The 20,371-nt window shown below is 50.3% G+C and overlaps 1 protein-coding gene across 1 annotated transcript in view; it reads right to left on the minus strand.

The window, feature by feature from the left end:
* The window catches only part of LOC144179660 (uncharacterized), a 144,706-nt gene extending 135,513 nt beyond the window's left edge, over window positions 1-9,193 (minus strand). The window contains exon 1 of the mRNA XM_077708097.1: window positions 4,065-9,193. Coding sequence (XP_077564223.1) covers window positions 4,065-4,217 — 153 coding nt within the window. The 5' untranslated portion in view covers window positions 4,218-9,193. The remainder of the gene's footprint in view (window positions 1-4,064) is intronic.
* Between the last annotated feature and the right edge of the window lie 11,178 nt (window positions 9,194-20,371).

Genomic DNA, 20,371 nt, shown 5'->3' on the forward strand with positions numbered 1-20,371 from the left:
TATATATATATATATATATATATATATATATATATAGGGAGTAGTAGAACTTTGAAGATGGTAGAGAACACAAGAGAAGAAAAACTTCGAACAAGGTAAAAGCACGATTGTGGCCTACGTTTCAGCAAAGAGAACTTGCTTTCCTCAGGGCAATCTCTTTCCTTGCTTTCCTCAGAGAGATTGCCCTGAGGAAAGCAAGTTCTCTTTGCTGAAACGTAGGCCACAATCGTGCTTTTACCTTGTTCGAAGTTTTTCTTCTCTTGTATGTATGTATATATATATATATATATATATATATATATATATACATATATACATACATATACATATATATACATATATATATATATATATATATATATATATATATATATATATATATATATATATACATACATACAAGAGAAGAAAAACTTCGAACAAGGTAAAAGCACGATTGTGGCCTACGTTTCAGCAAAGAGAACTTGCTTTCCTCAGGGCAATCTCTCTGAGGAAAGCAAGGAAAGAGATTGCCCTGAGGAAAGCAAGTTCTCTTTGCTGAAACGTAGGCCACAATCGTGCTTTTACCTTGTTCGAAGTTTTTCTTCTCTTGTGTTCTCTACCATCTTCAAAGTTCTACTACTCCCTATATATATATATATATATATATATATATATATATATATATATCTGTGTGTGTGGCGGAGCTGTTGTACAAGCCGTTGGTTCGGTGTTGCAAGAGAAAATACCAATAAAATTCGGAGCGGTCGTGAGTGCGCGCCTCGATCGCAACGGCCGCCGAGCGTTCCCGGCACGCGCAGAGGCTTTAGCAAGAAAACTGTCCAAAACCACGAGGAGCGAGAAAATGCCGAGCGCCGTGAGCGCGTTCCTTGCGGCCACCGCCGAGTCCTCGGCCTGGCGCAGTGGCTTTAGCAAAAAAATTATGCCCATCTTCCCGCGAGGGAACCCTGGTGTGATGCGACGCATCGGGGGGTTCAATTGGGTGTTTCCGTTGGGTTGATTCTCTAAATCGGGTGAAACGTGTTGTGACGCGAAGTCGAACGAGAGCAAGCGCTGACTGAACCGCCGCAGGGCGCTACCCGCTTTATATTCACAGCGCCTGAAGGAGAGGAGACAGCGGAGGAGAGTCGCGCATGCGCGCACTTGCGCGACGCAGCGGAGCGAAGCGAGCGAAGTGCGCGCACGCAGTGGTTGTTTATGATGAATGAATGAAACTTTATTAACGATACGGGGGGCTTGGTAGCCTAGTTGGGGAAGAGGGGAGAAGGGAAAGGGAGTGGGGCGGCCGTCAGAGTCGTCCGGTCAGGTCTGCCGCTCGCACGAACTCCCACAAAGAAAGGATCGTGCTCGCGGCGTCCAAGTGAGGGGGCGGGGTTGTCCATTCTTCCAATGATGTAACGCCGGCGCCCTTGTGCCTGTTCCTCAGCGGCGAAAGGCCGGGGCAGTCCCACAGTAGGTGCCTTAACGTTGGAGAGGCACCGGTACTGCACGTGCAGCACGTCGCAGTGGCTGACTGGTCGCCCTCCTCGTTCTGATCGGTGATGTCCACTTGTGGGTCACCGCCACGAGCTCTTTTGGATGCAGTGTGTGCTCGCCACTTGACCAGAACATCTTCCGTAAGGGCAGCACCTGTCCTAGCCTTGTGTATTAGCACTTCCGCACCGCGCGGAAGCCCTTTGGGAAGTGGGTGGGGATTGTGCGGCACTTATGATAATGAGACGGAGTGAGAGTGTTGCGCACAGCTGTCGGAGAGAAGAGCAGAGGAGAGTCGCGCATGCGCAGGTGGCGTGCGGACGCCGCCGACGCCGACGCAGGAGGGACATGCCACAGAGCAAGAGATGCGTCACATCTAAAAAAAAAATCCAGTGTTGTCATCAGGCGCTACCGCGCATGTCATGCTTGGCATGAGGAGCACAACGATATCCATTAATATGACGATAACTACTCCCAGCACAGTGCAAAACAACGTCGAAACATGCAAATAAACAATTTCAAACCTGTACAAATGCGTGGTGATGTTCCCTTCAGTGCACACGTATAAAGAAATCCTGAAGCTTCGCTATGGTTCAAGCCTTGCGCGACTTAGTGCATGCTTCGCCAGTTGAGCTGGTGCAAGTCTACAATGCTGAGGACGACTTTGCATCCACCACTCGCAGCGAAGAAGACGACGGCCTCTTCTATGCATACGACGACGATTACTAGCACCGCAACTATGCAAATAAATAATGATACTGAAGCTTTTCTGTGTGTCCGGGAATGCTCCCCTATACACCAGCTTCGTCATTTGTCTTGGCGTCAGGGCAACAATTAATGGAAATTAATAGAACATCTATTGCGGGATCTTTAAAACGCGATGATCGGCTTGATATGCACGCCTCGCTTCGGCTTTAAAGCACGGCGTTTCTCGCAAGACCCTTGCGCACTGGGCCAACCTCGCTTTACGTTGTAACCGACTGTGTGGTCACGTTCGCTCGCTTGAGCAGCAGCATGGGCTGTCTGCTGTTTTTTTTTTTTTTTTTTGTAGTCCACCAGTAATCGGTGTTTCGTCGCCGTCATTCCCGTTTTATCCTCTCTTACCGCCTATTCGGCCGTGCACTCGCCGCGCGCCCCTTTTATAACGCGTAACAGCGGTTGCGGGGGCCGTCGACGCGCCTTGCGACGGGCGCGTCCGCCACCGCTTCGACGTGAGGTGTAATCCTACGCAATCAAGTCAACAGCAATGCGAACGCAGCGCCGTTTCTGTTCATGCCCCCCTCTCCGCGCGTGCTTTGTCGCTCTGTGGGTTCTTCTGTTAAGGTGGCTAGAATCTTACTTCTGTCGCTCTGAATGCACGGATCGATGGCGCAAAATTTTACAACGGAGCTGTTGTAGGTCGAGACTTTTCGTCCATCTGCTGAAGGTCGTGCGTCACGCATGGGTACGCAGGTTGCGTGCCCCACCGGCGGCCTCGCAGGAACTGGTTCCCTGACCCACCGATAGAGGGCGCAATCGTCTCGCCGAGGCGGCTTCCCCTCCCTCCAGCTAGAGGGGAGGGAACTTCCCACCGCTGACGGTAAGCTGGCGATTCCTCTGCGCGAATATTAGAATTTTCGCGGTGACGGCGCTGCCGTTCTCGATTCAGCGCTGTTGGGACTGGGCGATCCCGCCGCTGTCACCACTGTTGCGACTGGCCATCCGAGCGCAGTCACCGGTGTAGCGACGTTGCTTGCTCCGTCCGCTATCGACGCGGAGGAGAGCAGAGTGATGAAGTTCTCGAGCCGACGAAAAGTTTATATACAGTATGCACACGTGTAACAACAGCGTTACATGGCTCGCACAAACGCGACAGCACGTCTCAACTCGGTGCCTCCGAAAAGTGCCGCGCTCGCTGATACTTCTGGACGGAGCCGCGAGTGGTTTGGATCGCTCCAGTCAGGACTCTTAGCACCCTCTGCTGCGTCACAGGTCTGACCGCCGCCGTGGACAGTTGCTTCGCGGCCACTGGAGACTGAGGGCCGTGGGTTAATTGGCGTATTCAGGGGAGGTTGTGGCCATTACTACACCAGGGTGGCCAATCGTGCTCTGGTGAGGGAGTGCGTTACCGGCAATGGTCACCGGGGTCAGGCCGCACCCCAAGCCTCATTCTGCAATTCCATCAACATGCGGATTTTTTTTAATGCGGTTGGAATTGTCCGGAACGGGGTTCAAACCACGGTCCTTCGGCACACGAGGCACCTTTCCATAAGAAAGGTGACATGAAGGACGTGAAAAATCACAGGCCAATCAGTTTACTGTCAGTCGTTTGCAAGGTACTTACCAAGGTAACCGCTAACAAAATTTCCGCCACCTTAGATTTCAGTCAACCTAAAGAACAAGCAAGGTTTTGTAAAGGCTATTCAACAATGGACCATATGCACACGATCAATCAGGTTATAGAGAAGTGCGCGGAGTATATTGAACCGCTATATATAGCCTTTTTAGATTATGAGAAAGCATTTGGCTCCGTCGAAACCTCAGCAGTCATTCAGGCATTACGGAAGAAAGGTGTAGACGAGCATTATGTAAGAATACTAGAGGGTACTTACAATGGGTCCTGTTGGGAATCCCACCGCTGCCACCACTATTGGGAAGCCAGGGGCTGACTCCACTGTTGGGAATTTCACCGCTGACTCCACTGTTGCGAACCATGGTAGCGTGGTCGATGTGGGCCGAGGTGGGTGAAGTGCCGGGGAAGTCATGACGGGCAAGTTGACGAAGAAGAAAACTTTATATACAAGTATTTACATCTTGGTTGAGAGCGGGCAGTGCGCTCCTGCGCGCGCGAGATTAAATAGGCACGTTGGGTCCCTTCCCCTTCACCCTTTTTCTCCGGCTGACGTCAGGAGGCACCAATCACGGAGGTCATGGCACTGATAGGAGCGCCACCACGCAAAACACACGCGCACACGCACGAGAGGTCCCTCCTCTCCGGGGCAGGTGAGCGCCAGGTTGCTCCCGCCGTGGCAATCCGCCGTGGTCAGAGCCTTCTTTTGTCCTGGCGATGTTGCACTACCACGAAGACGCCTTGCATCCCTCGGTGGTAATATTCTTCTAGTGGTCTATTGAAGACAACATGCCACAAAAGGCCAATACAATGAGGCGCGGGCACGCCGCCGAGGCTTGTTGTGCAGGGCGCCCAGCATTGCTTTTGTTAGCACCCCCGCTGGCCGGTTGGCGCTTTTGAGAAGCCACGAGGTCGCTGAAAGGCGCATAGTTCAAGTAGGCGCAAAGTTCGCCACTGTGAATACGCCGGTTCGTGGCAAGTCGATGACGGAGGGTCAAAGGCAGGTTTTCGGGGAATCAGTGTCGCAACAGCACCCCCGCCGCCAGACAATGCATCAGGATGACGAGCGGCTGATCGCGGCTCGGCTGGAATGATGCGGTTGGTCAGCAGGTCCATCCCGGGCTTGAGGCGCAGTTCTCCGAACTTCTGCTCTCTTCTGGTCTCCTCCGAGAACCCACAGAAGGCACGAACTCAAGGCTCCTGCAGAAATGACTAACTCGGCAGGACAACCATTGTCGAACCACACTCGATGTGGAAAGCGCCCTCTGAACACCACTCGAAATGCCAGACCATGATAACAAAACAAAACCAACCTGACAGCTAAAACATTACACCCCTTGAAACGATTCGAAGTGCTCATCTCGTGGCACAAGTTCAGAATCAGACCTCAATTTTGGGTGTTGTTAAAACAACTACAACAGTACCAAAGAATCATGAATGGGCTATAGGAGCTCTACGAGGCAGATGACGCAAACGAGCGAAGAAGCCAACAGGAGCTCTAAAGGCATTCCCCTTTTTGCCCATGACCATTTGTCAAAACTACTCAGCTGCAACTACCGTACTTCGAGGCAACCGAGGCAACGCATGCCTTTCGCCACAGTCTACAGCACAAAAGTCAAAACTACGAGACCGATACGACGGTACAGCAAAACAAAGTATGACTTTACACGACTCTTTGAAAAACATAACATTTCGCTACACTCACGAAAATGAAACTTGTCATAACATGGAAGTCCACAGATATACGAACACTTATCTGAAAGATGACCTACAGATAGCTAGCTCACAGAGCTCGGCTACGTCAATCAACAATAATCTGTAGCTTCCTTCTTTATACTGAACCATAAAATTGCGCTGGGCTCACCCTTACGCAAGACAACCAAACTGGCACATACAAATGCCTCAATATTCAAAACTGACCATAAACACGTAGTACTAAACGCAACTACTTCCGGTGTTTATATACAACAATTTCGTACACTCCAACAGGGTGAGACGAAATGAACACTGACACGCAGATTCCGCCTACCTTACGTGGCGTTAAATCTCGAACATTAACTACTTCTCCAACCAACAACACAAAATTTACGCTTACCTTACGCTCTGTTCGACCTCGAACAATAACTACTCCTCTAACGCCTAACAAGTCTAACTACGCGGTGTTAGATCACGCACATGAACCACTTCTTCAATCGAAACACACAAAAGTTACGCTTACTTCCCGGTGAGTTCGATCATTAACAATAACAACTTCTACAACGCCAAGCAAAAGTCTAACTACGCGGCGTTAAAGCACGACGATTGACATACTGCCAACCAAAAGAACAGACGCTTAACTTCCTCTGTCTTACGAAAACTCAATAAACACTTGACTGGCAATACAGAATGAGTAAAGTACGCAGTTTATGCACGCGCACGCGGATTCGTCTGAATCCTTGACAACATCCTAAGCCCTCGTCAAAACAAACATTTCCGGGTGTGGCCTGCCGAAACGGTGCTGCCACTTAGGCCGACCGCCTGTGCTCAGCTTTTGCAAAGTACACCGCACAGTGTACGGGGGAGGTCTTTGACACTGAGGGGGAAAATAGGCGCAACGCATGCGGAGAGTACGGAAGTGAAGGGAACCCAGAGAAGAATGGGACGCCCGACCATGACGAACGCGTCGGCGGGGAACGCACTCTCCCCGAAACGTCCTCCCCTTAGCTCTCCGAGAATTCCTGCGGAACCCAGTCACCCCCTTCTGCCCTTTTCGGCGTAGTGCCACTCGGCCTCTGTCACGGCTAGGGAGCGGCCTCTTTGTTTCCCTCAGACGTCTGACCTTTCGTGTTGCTCTGCTGCTTCTGGCCATCTCAGCCCTGAATGCTGCAAAGTGAAAAGGCTCGCCTACTTTCTTTGCCTTTTTACGCTAACTGTTTTTCGGCCGCCTCCTTTTTCTTCTTTTGGGTTTCGCGGCGCATTCGAGCGGCAATGCCCCGATCCCAGGCGACTTGCAGTCAAACGTGTGTGGCATGTTCTGGCTGCCCGGGCCCACCTGCGCGGCTGCTGGTTCGGCTCGCGCTCGGCGATCCGCCGACGCAGTGGACTCGTTACTTCTCTGCGCGCCTACGGACTTAGGTCGCGCTTCGCGATCTGCCGACGCGGCCGACTCGCTACTTTCTGGCGCGGCTACGCAGTTAGCGCGCGCTTCGCGATCTGTCGACGCGGCCGGCTCGCTATTTCTCTGCGCGGCTACGAAGTTAGCTCGCGCTTCGCGATCTGCCGTTGCGGTCGACTCGCTTCTTTCCGGCGCTGCTACGGAGTTTGCTCGCGCTTCGCGATCTGTCGACGCAAACGGCTCGCTTCTAGTCTGAGCGACTACGGGCTCAGCCCGCTCTTCGCGATCTCCCAACGCGATCAGACCGCTTCTATCTCGAGCGGGACCGCATACAGCTGGGGCATCGCGATCTGCCGAACCAATCGGCTCGCTGCTAGTCTGAGGAACCACGGGCTCAAGCAGCTCTTCACGATCTCCCAACGCGATCAGACCACTTCTATCTCGAGCGGCATCGCATACAGCTGGGGCATCGCGATCTGCCGAACCAATCGGCTCGCTACTAGTCTGAGGAACCACGGGCTCAAGCAGCTCTTCACGATGTCCCAACGCGATCAGACCGCTTCTATCTCGAGCGGGAACGCATACGGCTGGGGCATCTCGATTTGCCGACCCAATCGGCTCGCTACTAGTCTGAGGAACCGCGGGCTCAAGTCGCTTTTCACGATCTCCCAACGCGATCAGGCCACTTCTATCTCGAGTGGGAACGCATACAGCTGGGGCATCGCGATCTGCCGACCCAATCGGCTCGCGTCTAGTCTGAGGAACCATGGGCTGAAGCCGCTCTTCGCGATGATCTCCCAACGCGATCAGACCGCTTCTATCTCGAGCGGCATCGCATACAGCTGGGGCATCGCTATCTGCCGAACCAATCGGCTCGCTGCTAGTCTGAGGAACCACGGGCTCAAGCAGCTCTTCACGATGTCCCAACGCGATCAGACCGCTTCTATCTCGAGCGGCGACGCATACAGCTGGGGAATCGCGACCTGCCGAGACGGTCGGCTCACCACTCTCCTGAGCGGCTACGGGTTCAGTTACTGCGCCTACTGCCTGTTGCATGGGCAGCTCTTCGAAAAGCGCAAACTCCGTAAACTCGGAGAGTAACCACGCCTTAGAGCTTATCAAGGGACTGCAAACGGATACGCTAGAACACGGCTGGCTGCCTTCTTCAACTAGTTCAGTGGGTTTGTCTGGAAGTGGAACGAAAACTGCATATCGCACGCTTTCATGCGAAGGTTTCGTCACCAAACTCGCACAGTCCTTGTTGTTAAAGACCCCGTCACCGGATCTAGCAAGCACTGCCTTCCTGTTGATCGTGTCTGTCAGCTGCTCTATTTCTGCATTAAGAACTGCCAATTCGCGTTCACACTGAATACGCTGTTCTCGTTCAGTGGCTGCTCCGCGCCACACGCACAGACTCTCCATCCTCAGGTAGTGCTCGTGCTTACTTTGCTTGCGCTCTAGCTCCCTTAGCTTTTCGGCTAATACCCGTTCGATTCTTTCTAGAATATCCTCATGAGCCTCGTCGGCTTCCTCGACGCTCACCTCCTCTGCCTCCAGTAGCTTGAGGATCTGTTGTTTTCGTCTTTTTCGTTTCGTGGGGCCAACAGAAATACCCAACTCCTCGCAAATTTCGAGGAGGTCCCGCACTCTGAACTTGTCCATCGTGATACTGCACCCCGAATAGTTTACCCTCGCTTACTCGCAACAACGAAGTAGAAAGCAAAGTCAAAACCTAGAACGCACGACGCTGCGCTAGCAAGGTCTGGCAAAACGAGAGGTAAAATTTCAGGCACTCACCCCACCAAGGTGCTGACGCTGGCCGATCCCGCCGAGCTGCCATCCACTGTTGGGAATCCCACCGCTGCCACCACTATTGGGAAGCCAGGGGCTGACTCCACTGTTGGGAATTTCACCGCTGACTCCACTGTTGCGAACCATGGTAGCGTGGTCGATGTGGGCCGAGGTGGGTGAAGTGCCGGGGAAGTCATGACGGGCAAGTTGACGAAGAAGAAAACTTTATATACAAGTATTTACATCTTGGTTGAGAGCGGGCAGTGCGCTCCTGCGCGCGCGAGATTAAATAGGCACGTTGGGTCCCTTCCCCTTCACCCTTTTTCTCCGGCTGACGTCAGGAGGCACCAATCACGGAGGTCATGGCACTGATAGGAGCGCCACCACGCAAAACACACGCGCACACGCACGAGAGGTCCCTCCTCTCCGGGGCAGGTGAGCGCCAGGTTGCTCCCGCCGTGGCAATCCGCCGTGGTCAGAGCCTTCTTTTGTCCTGGCGATGTTGCACTACCACAGCCCCGTGTACATGGACGCGACGGAGGCGGGGTGAGTTGAGTGGCGGGTTCAGCTTACCTCGACGCGTCCGAGTTTATATGAACCCCGTCCGAAGAATCGAGGTGAGGGGAGCGGCGGGTTCACGGAAAAGGGGCTACCGTATTTTCACGATTCTAACGCGCACCCTCTTTTGCTAAAAGGTAGCTTAATATTTGTGTGCACGTTACAATCGGGCTCAAAACCGAAATAGGCTTTAAAGCGACCAGCAGCATTGCCATGCGCAACGGACACGAAGTACCCACAAAATCCAACTCAATCCAATAAAAACAATCCGTCAACACCACGTGAGTGAATTTCGGCGCAGTGATTCCTCAATGGCACGCCGCATACCCTGGTCAGCTGTTGCACATTTTTTTGTGCTTCTGCTTAGCCCCTAACGCTTAGAATTAAGAAGATCAAGGCACTTGAAATCGCAAGCAGCTTGAGTGTTCCCTGCTATAACTTTATTTCCAGCAGCAGCTGGATAATCAACCTTGTGAAGCACAATTCATTTTTGGCTTCGAGAGCTGCATGCCAAATAAAATCTCCCTCTTCCAGGTACGTGGTGTCATGTCTTTTCCATCTGCGCAGTACCGTCAGTGTCACTTTCTTTTTCGAATTTTCCTGCGCGAAGTTATCCGCGCGCTACGATTGGGGGCGCGTTAGAACCGCGCAAATACGGTATTCTGCTCCCCGCGGCCCTCCGACTCAGCCCGACGAGCGAGCTAACCCACCCCCTGCCTCCGAGTTGACTGGACTCGCCGCGACGGCTCTCTGACCCACCCCGTCCGCTTATACATGGGGGTGTCGAGTCCAGAAAACCTGTTTATTTCGACTCAACGCGCCCTCGTCGGGTCAATGTAAACGGGGCTGAAGACGCCTTGCATCCCTCGGTGGTAATATTCTTCTAGTGGTCTATTGAAGACAACATGCCACAAAAGGCCAATACAATGAGGCGCGGGCACGCCGCCGAGGCTTGTTGTGCAGGGCGCCCAGCATTGCTTTTGTTAGCACCCCCGCTGGCCGGTTGGCGCTTTTGAGAAGCCACGAGGTCGCTGAAAGGCGCATAGTTCAAGTAGGCGCAAAGTTCGCCACTGTGAATACGCCGGTTCGTGGCAAGTCGATGACGGAGGGTCAAAGGCAGGTTTTCGGGGAATCAGTGTCGCAACAGTCCACAGCTATCATCATCCTCCATAAGGAGAGCAGTAAAATACCTATAAGGAAGAGCGTCAGACAAGGAGACACTATCTATTCAGTGTTATTCACAGCATGTTTACAAGAAGTATTCAGAACATTGGATTGGGAGCAGGTGGGAGTAAGGGTTAATGGAGAATACCTCAGTAACCTAAGATTTGCTGATGACGTTGCCTTGCTAAGTAACTCGGGGGACGAATTGCAAAGCATGCTTACCGCACTGGACGAACAGAGTAGAACCGTGGGCCTGAAAATTAATATGCAGAAAACTAAAGTAATGATCAATAACCTCGGGACAGCACACCGGTTTGAGATAGGTGGCGAGGCAGTGGAAGTGGCAAGCGAATATATCTACTTAGGCCAAGTTGTGACCCCAGATCCCAACCATGAGGCAGAAATAATTAGAAGGATCAGAATGGGGTGGGGTGCATATGGCAGACATTCTCAGATAATGAATAGCAGCCTACCATTGTCGCTGAAGAAAAAAGTGTATGACAGCTGCATCTTACCGTTACTCACCTACGGGGCAGAAACTTGGAGGCTCACTAAGAGGGTTCAACTTAAATTGAGAACGACTCAGCGGGCAATGGAGCGTAAGATGATAGGTGTAACATTAAGGGACAAGAAGAGAGCGGAGTGGGTCAGGGAGCAAACTGGTGTTAAAGACATATTAGTAGAAATTAAGAAGAAGAAATGGACGTGGGCAGGGCATGTAATGCGAAGGCAAGATAACCGCTGGTCATTAAGGGTAACAGAGTGGATACCTAGAGAAGGCAAGCGTGGCAGGGGGCGGCAGAAAGTTAGATGGGCAGATGAGGTCAAGAAGTTTTGCGGAGATAAATTGTTCGCAGTTAGCACAGGACCTAGACAATTGGAGATTAATGGGAGATGCATTTGGCCTACAGTGGGCGTAGATAGGCTGGTGGTGATGATGATGATGAATCAGGAATCTCGCTGGCCGAAGTTTGAATCCGACGAATGGAGGCGAAGTGGTTGCGTCAACCGAGCCGCCAGGACGGGGAAAGGGAAGGCGACACAGCGGCACCGTCTCCAGGCATGTCGCTGCGCGTCTGCCGCGGGTCGTTCGTCCGAGGCATGATTCGGCCCAGCCGTTGTGAAGGGAAAAGGACAGGCGACTCTGCGGCGCCTGCAAGTTGGGGCACGTCTGCAGCGGGCGGTTTGGCCGAGGCGCGAATCGGTCCCGCTGTCGGCGCGTCGCCCGGTGCAGCGAATTTGGGATACGCGCTCTGGCACAACAGCGCCCGTATTTGACGTTCGAGCTGACGCAAGAACACCGCAGGTCCGCTGTTTCAGCAGATTTCACACTGGGTGGAACTAAGGTCCCTTAGGTGGAACAGGGTTTTTTTTTGTTTTTTTTCAGACATGCTCCTGCCATTCGCAATAAAATCGATTTTTGCTCATAATAAAATTATTCCTGTTATCGTTGCGGTTTCTGGTCGCAGCCGAGACGCGTGTAGGCACTCGCAACAAATGGATGCACATATCCTTTATTCTGTTCTAATTTACATTCCGAAGAGGGTCTGCAGATTGTTGTAGTCTTCCTGAGGGTCCCACGTGCGCCGAAATGCCGACGCCAGGGCTTTTTTGCTTTCACCAACACGAGAAAAACGGTCGTGTATAGCAGCGGGTTGACCAGCGTGATTCCTGATTACACCTACGCAAAAAGACACGATTCCTTTAGCTGTGCTTCCGGCATTACGTATCATGTTGCCTCGAAGGATGGTAAACGTGTAATCTTTTATACCGAAACGTACATCGCTTCTAATGGCATGCTGTCGGGAGGAGCATGCAATCGCCTTAAGAGGGCGTGACGCGCGTTCGCCGTATGTGGCACCTCGAGGGCAACAGATGCGGTGTTTATTTTTGAAGCTTCCTTCCGGTGGAACGTGAAAAACAAACGATCAGGAATTTGTGAAGGACGGGCGTCTCCAACGGATGCGAGAAACAGATCGCACTTTGAATTGTAGATTCGCGCAGTGCCGGCGATGGTAATGCGAATCGCAGTTTTTCGCGTGAGGTATATGCGAAGGAAGCAGGAGTGTAGATTGACGTCGCGAGACAACGGTGCCGCGAAGCCGAACAACTCAAGCGATTTTTGTGACGGGCTTCAGAGCATATATAGCAAAAACACGCGAGTGGGCGTCAACACCTTTAAAATATGTTCCTCTGCAATACCACCGTTTTTTTTTTGTTTTAATCAATTTCCAAAAGTTAATTGCAGAGGCTGACGTCCATCCGTGTTTTTTGCAGTTGTCTTTTCATTTTCTAGTTTTAATCGGAAACCTAAAGTTCGACCAGCGTTCTTTCAATAGGTGCAGGCAGCGAGCAATGAAGGAACTGGGGCAGAGCAAGCCTCATTTTGAAATCAGTCGGTTGCGATTTTCTCTCGGACTAACCTACCGTTAGCTTAATAGGAAGTAACAGCGCCGGAACACGCGGTGTACTTGCCCTGCCTGCGAAATTAAAAGCCCGAACCAGGTGGTCGAAAAGACGCGTTGCATCGAAATTCACCGCATGCGAGCACGAGACGAAGTCGGTTAGGGTTTCATTAAAAAGAGAAGCGAGACCGAAGGAGAAAAGAGCAATCCGGTCGACGCGCGCATGGGAGTGGCCTGGTTTAACCGGTATGCGGACGCAGCGCTGGATCACACAGCAGGTAACAGATGGAACTTGGCGCAACCCATAGCAAGATGTCTGCGCCTTTGCACAGGTGGTGGCAAAGTGCCGGGGCAGAGCTTCCCCGTGTGCATTTAAATCGTGCACGCGGAGGAATCAAATACTACTCCCTATGAAAGAATATGTGCGTGTGTGCGTGCGTGCGTGCGTGTGCGTGCGTGTGTGTGCGTTCGTGCTGATTTTGCGAGAACGACGGTTTTCGGTTGCCGTAAGAGTGCGTAAAAATGGGTGTACGCTCATAGCAAAAATGTCGATTCGTCGCCATCCTTTCTCTCTCTCTCTCTTTATATATATATATATATATATATATATATATATATATATATATATATATATATAACCAGTAGAACTTCTCGAGGAGCCAGAAGAAATAGTTGAGAAAATGGTTGACTCACGATTAAAAACAAGAACAGTGGTTCACTGACGTTTCGACTGGAGGGCCAGTTTTCATCTGAAGACTGGTGCTCCAGTCAAAACGTCAGTAAACCACTGTTTTTTTTTTTAATCGTGAGTCAACCATTTTCTCAACTATATATAATATACAGTAATCCCGCGTTATAACGAAACCGCTTCACTCGAAATATCGCTTCATTCGAAATTTCTTCTGGTACCAACCCAAACACATGCATTTTGGACGGCATTACTCGAAGCGCACGAAGAACGTGACCCGCTTAGAGCCAAGAGGCGAGCGGGGGTGTCTCCGTGTGGCGGCGACACAGCGGCGAGTCAGGCTGCCAACATGTTGGGTCAATGCAAGCCGAAGTTTCCTCGGACATTTTCTCGAACCGGTAATGCTCAATTCGCGCCATCCAACTTTAACAATTTAAACGGTCCAAATGCGTGGTAGGGTCATTGAATTTTGTTCCTAGACATTAGTCAATGGTTAGACGCAACGGTGCACGTACAACGGCACTAGAACCGTAGAATTAGCGGCGGCGTCGACAATGGGGCACCGAAAAACTCTTGTTTTGCAAAGTTCACAGCTGCACACCTCAGAAAAAAAAAATGTCCAGTGGTCACGCAAAGTCCCTAGTGCTAAAACCGGTCTGTTTTCATGATTGCGCTCTGACCTAGAATGGGCGGGTAATCGTTTTTTGAGCTCACAAACACAACCTCAGACTCAAGCCACGGCATTTGCGGCTTTTCCCAGAACGAAAATCTCGTAGCGTTCCGTGACGCCCGCGCTCCCCTATAAAAGTGGCCACTGCCTTTCCTCCTCATTCGCTGTCCAGTCTGCGAGGCGTTCGGACACCAGCCCCAGCTCTTCCCGGCGCCGCGTTTTATAGCGCGCATAACGGTGAGGGGACGCGCCGGCGCCAGTGCGTCTGCCGCGGCTATGACGCAACACAATCCACTTTAATCCAATCCAAGCCAAGCCAAGCCAAGCCAAGCCAAGCCAAGCCAATCCATTCGAATCCAATCCAATGCCCCTCGCGAGAAAGTATTCGCTATCGGAGAGGAGAGGGGGGTGAGCGGCGGAGAGCGCAGCTCACGCGGCGAGGAGAATGGGGGAGGGGCGGACGCCGACAACAACGCCGACGCCGGATGCAGGGACAAGGCGAGTGAATGAGATGCAGTCGCATCTAATATTTATTCTAACATTTTGACCGGGTCTTCTTCACGGATCTTTGAAAAAGACCGATCCCCGGTCGAAGCGTTAGAATAAATATTGTTATGTTTTTCTTTGAAAAAGCCCCGACCCTGGTTGAAACGTTAGAGTAAATATTCATATTTTACATTGTAACTATACTCAATCCTATAGTTAACCTTACAGGAAGGAACCTTATCTATCTATACACACACACACACGCACACACACACATATATATATATATATATATATATATATATATATATATATATATATATATATATATATATATATATATATATATGTAACAAAGATAGTGAGCGAGCGTACAAGCACGAGTCTCCCCGAGCGGGTATATGTTCGGCTAAAGCGGAGGCTCACATTCTGAGTGGAATCAATCCCACGGTGGGCATATGTCGTCCGTAGCGACACAGCGGCAGCTCCATCGGCAGTGCATCGGCGCGAGACCTGCGCGCGGACTCCAGACTTCACTGGTACATCTTGCAAGCCCTGCCAATAAACCTCATTATAATATATATATATAGCGAATCAGAATAGGAAATGAGGGGCTCGTAGGAAAGAACACAGAAATAAGAGTTGGCAGTAAAGAAAACCTCGGGAAGCAAAGGGGAGGTTGTGGTAGGTCATTGAAACAGAGAAAGAATTTGGAAAGAAAGAAAGAAAGCGGAGAAAAAATGCCCGCCAGGTGGGATCCGAACCCACGACCTCCAGAATACCGGTCTGGTGCGATTACCACTACGCTACCGGCGGGGCGATTTTCCTCCCCGCTTTCTGGGGTATTTGTCAACGTAATTTTTTTCCTGTGCTTGGGGGTGGTAGCCAGCGCCACTCTGACTTCTCGGGGTGAAGGGGACCTTCTTTTTAATCCCCGCGCCGTGACTCGAGTGTCTACGACCGGGGATTACGTTGCAGGGATTACCCCGCGTCGTGACTCGAGTCACGGCGCGGGGATTAAAAAGAAGGTCCCCTTCACCGTGACTCGAGTCACGACGCGGGGTAATCCCTGCAACGTAATCCCCGGTCGTAGACACTCGAGTCACGGCGCGGGGATTAAAAAGAAGGTCCCCTTCACCCCGAGAAGTCAGAGTGGCGCTGGCTACCACCCCCAAGCACAGGAAAAAAATTACGTTGACAAATACCCCAGAAAGCGGGGAGGAAAATCGCCCCGCCGGTAGCGTAGTGGTAATCGCACCAGACCGGTATTCTGGAGGTCGTGGGTTCGGATCCCACCTGGCGGGCATTTTTTCTCCGCTTTCTTTCTTTCTTTCCAAATTCTTTATCTGTTTCAATGACCTACCACAACCTCCCCTTTGCTTACCTAGGTTTTCTTGACTGCCAACTCTTATGTCTATTATATATATGAGGGAAGTAACCCTCCCTCACAGAAGTTTTTGTATAAAGACGCAATGTGAGAAATTAAAATACAGCCCTGAAGAAGAGAGAGAAACAACATCTTTATAGCCCTGAAGAAGGAGTTTCTAACTCCGAAACTGTTGGCAACAAAAACGGGAAACGTGTCAGTCGACTTCTTTCACTATATATATATATATATATATATATATATATATATATATATATATATATGTGTGTGTGTGTGTGTGTGTGTGTGTGTGTGTCTTATATCTTGAGAAACGGTACAAACAACAAGTTTGTGTGCCTGGACAATCTCCTTGGTCTGGCTATGCATTCAGTCATTACATGATCTTACAGGGTCTCCCCTGGTCCTCGGATATTGGAATACTCTCATACTCTCCTTTTCCGCGAGTTTTAGTCCCTTTTCCTTCGTGCATACGAGTACTTTTTCCTTAAACTAGGGTGTCGAACCGGATCCGAACCGGTATGTTTGCCGGAACAGAACCCGAACCCTAACCGTTATTTTCTGAGCACGCTGAACCGAGAATATAAATAACGGTTATCCGTTCACGAAGAAACGGTTCGACAGTCCGTTGTTGATATTGCGTTGTAAATGCCACTCGGCACTTTTTAGATGCGGAGCATCTCATTGTCGGGGTTATGTCCCTCCCTTGTTGTTGTTGTTGCGCAGTCCACACCCCCACTGCGCATGCTCGGCTTGCTGAGCGCCCGGAGGTGTGTTACCCATTAAGGGCTCCTGGAGCGACAGTGTTGCCGGTGTCTTCCTGGGCCGGCACGAGACGAGCACACTTCCCTTTTAAGGGCTCCTGGAGCGACAGTGTTTCCGGTGTCTTCCTAGGCCGGCCCGAGACGAGCACGCTTCACGTGCCATCGACGTTTCATCGTCGGCGGCGGCGGCGTGCGTCGGCGAGTCTCGGCGGGCCGTGATTACAAGCAGCCCTCAACCATCCGGGGAACGTGCATCGACCTCATCTTCAGCAACTTTAGGGTTCATCCACTACAACAGCCCTTGACTTTACATTTCACAGACCATAAGGCGGTCATAATCAAAGCGAAACGCCAACCACAGCTCGACGTCACCTACGTTGAACATGGTGATAATAATGCCTAAATAAAGACAAACTCATACCACGTACAACGTCTCTCTCTCTCTCTCTCTCTCTCTCTCTCTCTCTCTCTCTCTCTCTCTCTCTCTCTCTCTCTCTCTCTCTCTCTCTCTCTCTCTCTAATGCATCTCCACTCTAACACCCCCCCCCCCCCTCCAATAAAATTACACCATCTCCCCGCAGGGGAACCCTGAGTAGTATGCGAAGCAGCCATGGGGTCAACGCAATTTCCCATTTGGTAGTTCCGCGGTAAGTGAAAAGTGTGGTAGTTACCATGGAAACCAAACGGTAAATATAACGGTAGCTACGTACCTCAACCTAACGGAAACGACGAACTGAAAACTAATGGGCACTTGAATCGACCCCATGGCTGCTTCGCATACTGCTCAGGGTTCCCCTGCAGGGAGATGGTGTAATTTTTTCTTTTACGTGCCATCAACGCACTTTCCCCTCCACACTAACCAAAACACTATCAACTCTCTCTTTGTAGTCGCAACGTAGGAATGGAATGCGCTCCAATGTAGCGATGGCACATTGCTGCTGGCAGCGCGAGCAGATGTCAAGGCTGACCAAACAAAATGTGATTCTCGACAGCTTGCAGGTGATATTAAACTACTTTTTCTTCCCCTCGGTGCCATTTTACAGGAGCAATTAGGCCCACACCGAAAGTGTGCAAACATGTTGCATTTCATAATTTATTTCAAAAGGACGCACACCTGGAAAGTGTGACCCGCAGGAGTTGCTGAGTGGATAAGCCGCTTGCTGTGACCGTAAGCATCCGGGCTCGATCGGCGCACCCCGCGGCCGTTTTTCTGAGTAGACGGAAAACAAGAACGTCCATGCGTCGGGATTTCGACGCACGTTAAATATCCCCGGGCGGTTTAAATTTGCACCTCCGCGCAACATAAACTGCGCAGAGGTGTAGCATCTCGGCAGCAAACGCGCCAATATTCTCGAAAAGTGCTTTTTCACGGAAAAAAGAAGAAAAAAGAAAACGCGGGCCATATCCAGTAACGTGAAACCTGGGGAGGGGCGAAGCATGCAGTGTATAAGTGTATTCATGGCGCCTTGTGGCGTTTTTGCCGACGGAGATGATACCGTTCGGGGGGTAGAGCTTTGCTGTAAAAGTCACGTGCCTTTGAAGCCCGAAGCGTTCTAGCGCGCGGTGTAAACGAGTGTCCCGGTGTTTTAGTACCGTGACTACATGTGACAACGGTTACGATGACGACATGAGACGCCAACAGCCCGAGCCCCAAAGGGGCTTCGCCCCTAAAACAACAAAAAAAGGCACATCACGTGGTTTTAAATTATTGCGCGCAGAACAAGCAAAATCCAATGAGCAAAACACCAAAGGGTGGATATTGCATGTATACACATTTTTTTCTTTGTCCGACCTTTCGAACCCAAGCGTCTTATCGATGCAAAGGAATCGAGTGCCGTGGCGACTCGTACAATCGTCAGTTTTCCATGATGGTAGAGCGCACAAGACCGCGCTTTTCAAAATATACAAATAATAATATAAACGTATATAGGAAAAAGTGTTAGCGTATGATGCGCACTTACTCCTTTTACAAGGAACTGCATCTCTCGACCTTGGAGGCACGACGCATTTTATCTTTGAAGGAAAAACAGCACTAAAGCAGATGACACATGCAGAAAGGAAGGTAAGTCCTACAATGTCCGATTCACCCAGCGCTCCTCCTTTTTGCTTGTTCTGCAGCTTTGTCGCTTTTATCTCTGGTTTGTTTTCGTAAATGCACTTTTACTGACTGCCCAACTCGCTACTCTGTACAGCTACTGCTATTCGTTCAAACCTGAGTGCTGCTGTCGACGAATTAAAAAGAGTCTCCCCAAAAAAGTTACATATCTCAATAAAGTTTATTTCTCTCTCTCTCTCTCGCTTCGCGCGCCAGATAACTCTTTTAGTTCGTACTGACCTAATCTGTCATAAGTTTCCGCAATGTATATAGCGGATGGAACGATGGTCGGGGGCCACGCGGACGATGACATATTCGTTGTAACGCACACATCCTCGATAGCTATCGCGAAATGCATTCCAGTGATCAGATCAATTATGCAATGACCGAGTGTTAACAAAAGCTTACTTATAACAAAACTTTAGCTTACACCCTCGAGAAGGTGGCAGCGAACAAATTATTATAGGTGACCAAGCAATCGAATTCATTAGCATATAGATTTAGGTGACTGCTGTAGGTTTTTTTTTTTAAAGCGAAAGCTTTCTTGGTGGGACCGATGGCGTCCGGTCCAAAAACTAATGCATTTCCCCATTGACTAGTTGGTCGACCCAAAAGCTCCGAGAAGATCTCCGGGCACACAGTTCGGGCGTGAAACAGGGCTTTCATTGTGTCGAATTGGTTACTTCAAAATCGCGAAAAAAGGACGGTTCTATACATTGACCATGAAGGAGAAGCACAATAGCACACCTTTATCTCATAGACCACGTATCGGCATACATTTGGATCACTCGCAGACGCGTTTAATTATAGTGTACGAAAAATCGTCGCATGGATCCGTTATTCATCTGCGATTTGGGTCTTCGGAGGTTTGATGATCTATTGATGATGATGGACGTATGATGATGATGATTGGACGCACTTTTGGCGCAGTTTTGATGTTCGATAGCTTTCACGCTTCTGTCAACTGCAGAAGGGATGGTAATTTTTTATCTTATACTAAAGAATGCACACCTCTGGTGCAAAACGCTGGTATCTAAACATGCCAGTAGGCTGGTGGTCAGACTCTAGTGTTTGACGGTTAGCGTGATAAGGTCTGGCCGTGAAAGTAGCGGACAATTCGTCACTACTCCATCTGTTTTCCTAACATCTGACCCAAGTGTTCGAAGTTGAATTTTTGTTTGTATCTTGCTTTTGTCGCTTTAAAGTACTAAATCTTTTTTCTCACTTGACTAACAATTCAGCTCATCAACCCGGTTCGCGAACCGGTTCGGTGCGTAATTCAGCCGAACCGGAACTGAACCGGAAGGAAATGAATGCACCCGTGCGCAAACTATAAACAAAACGGCATATTTTTCGGTTCGACGCACTGACTTAAACGAGCACTTTCTACTCGAGTACTTTTGAACGCGCCTGTATCGTAGCACATTAGCTTAATTGATATGCTTTCAAGCGTTGCGGCCTTGTCACCGG

This window comes from Haemaphysalis longicornis, unplaced genomic scaffold (assembly GCF_048455015.1).
Source record: "Haemaphysalis longicornis isolate Haplotype H1 unplaced genomic scaffold, Haemaphysalis longicornis Haplotype H1 scaffold_4, whole genome shotgun sequence".
In the NCBI taxonomy this organism is placed as follows: Eukaryota; Metazoa; Arthropoda; class Arachnida; order Ixodida; family Ixodidae; genus Haemaphysalis; species Haemaphysalis longicornis.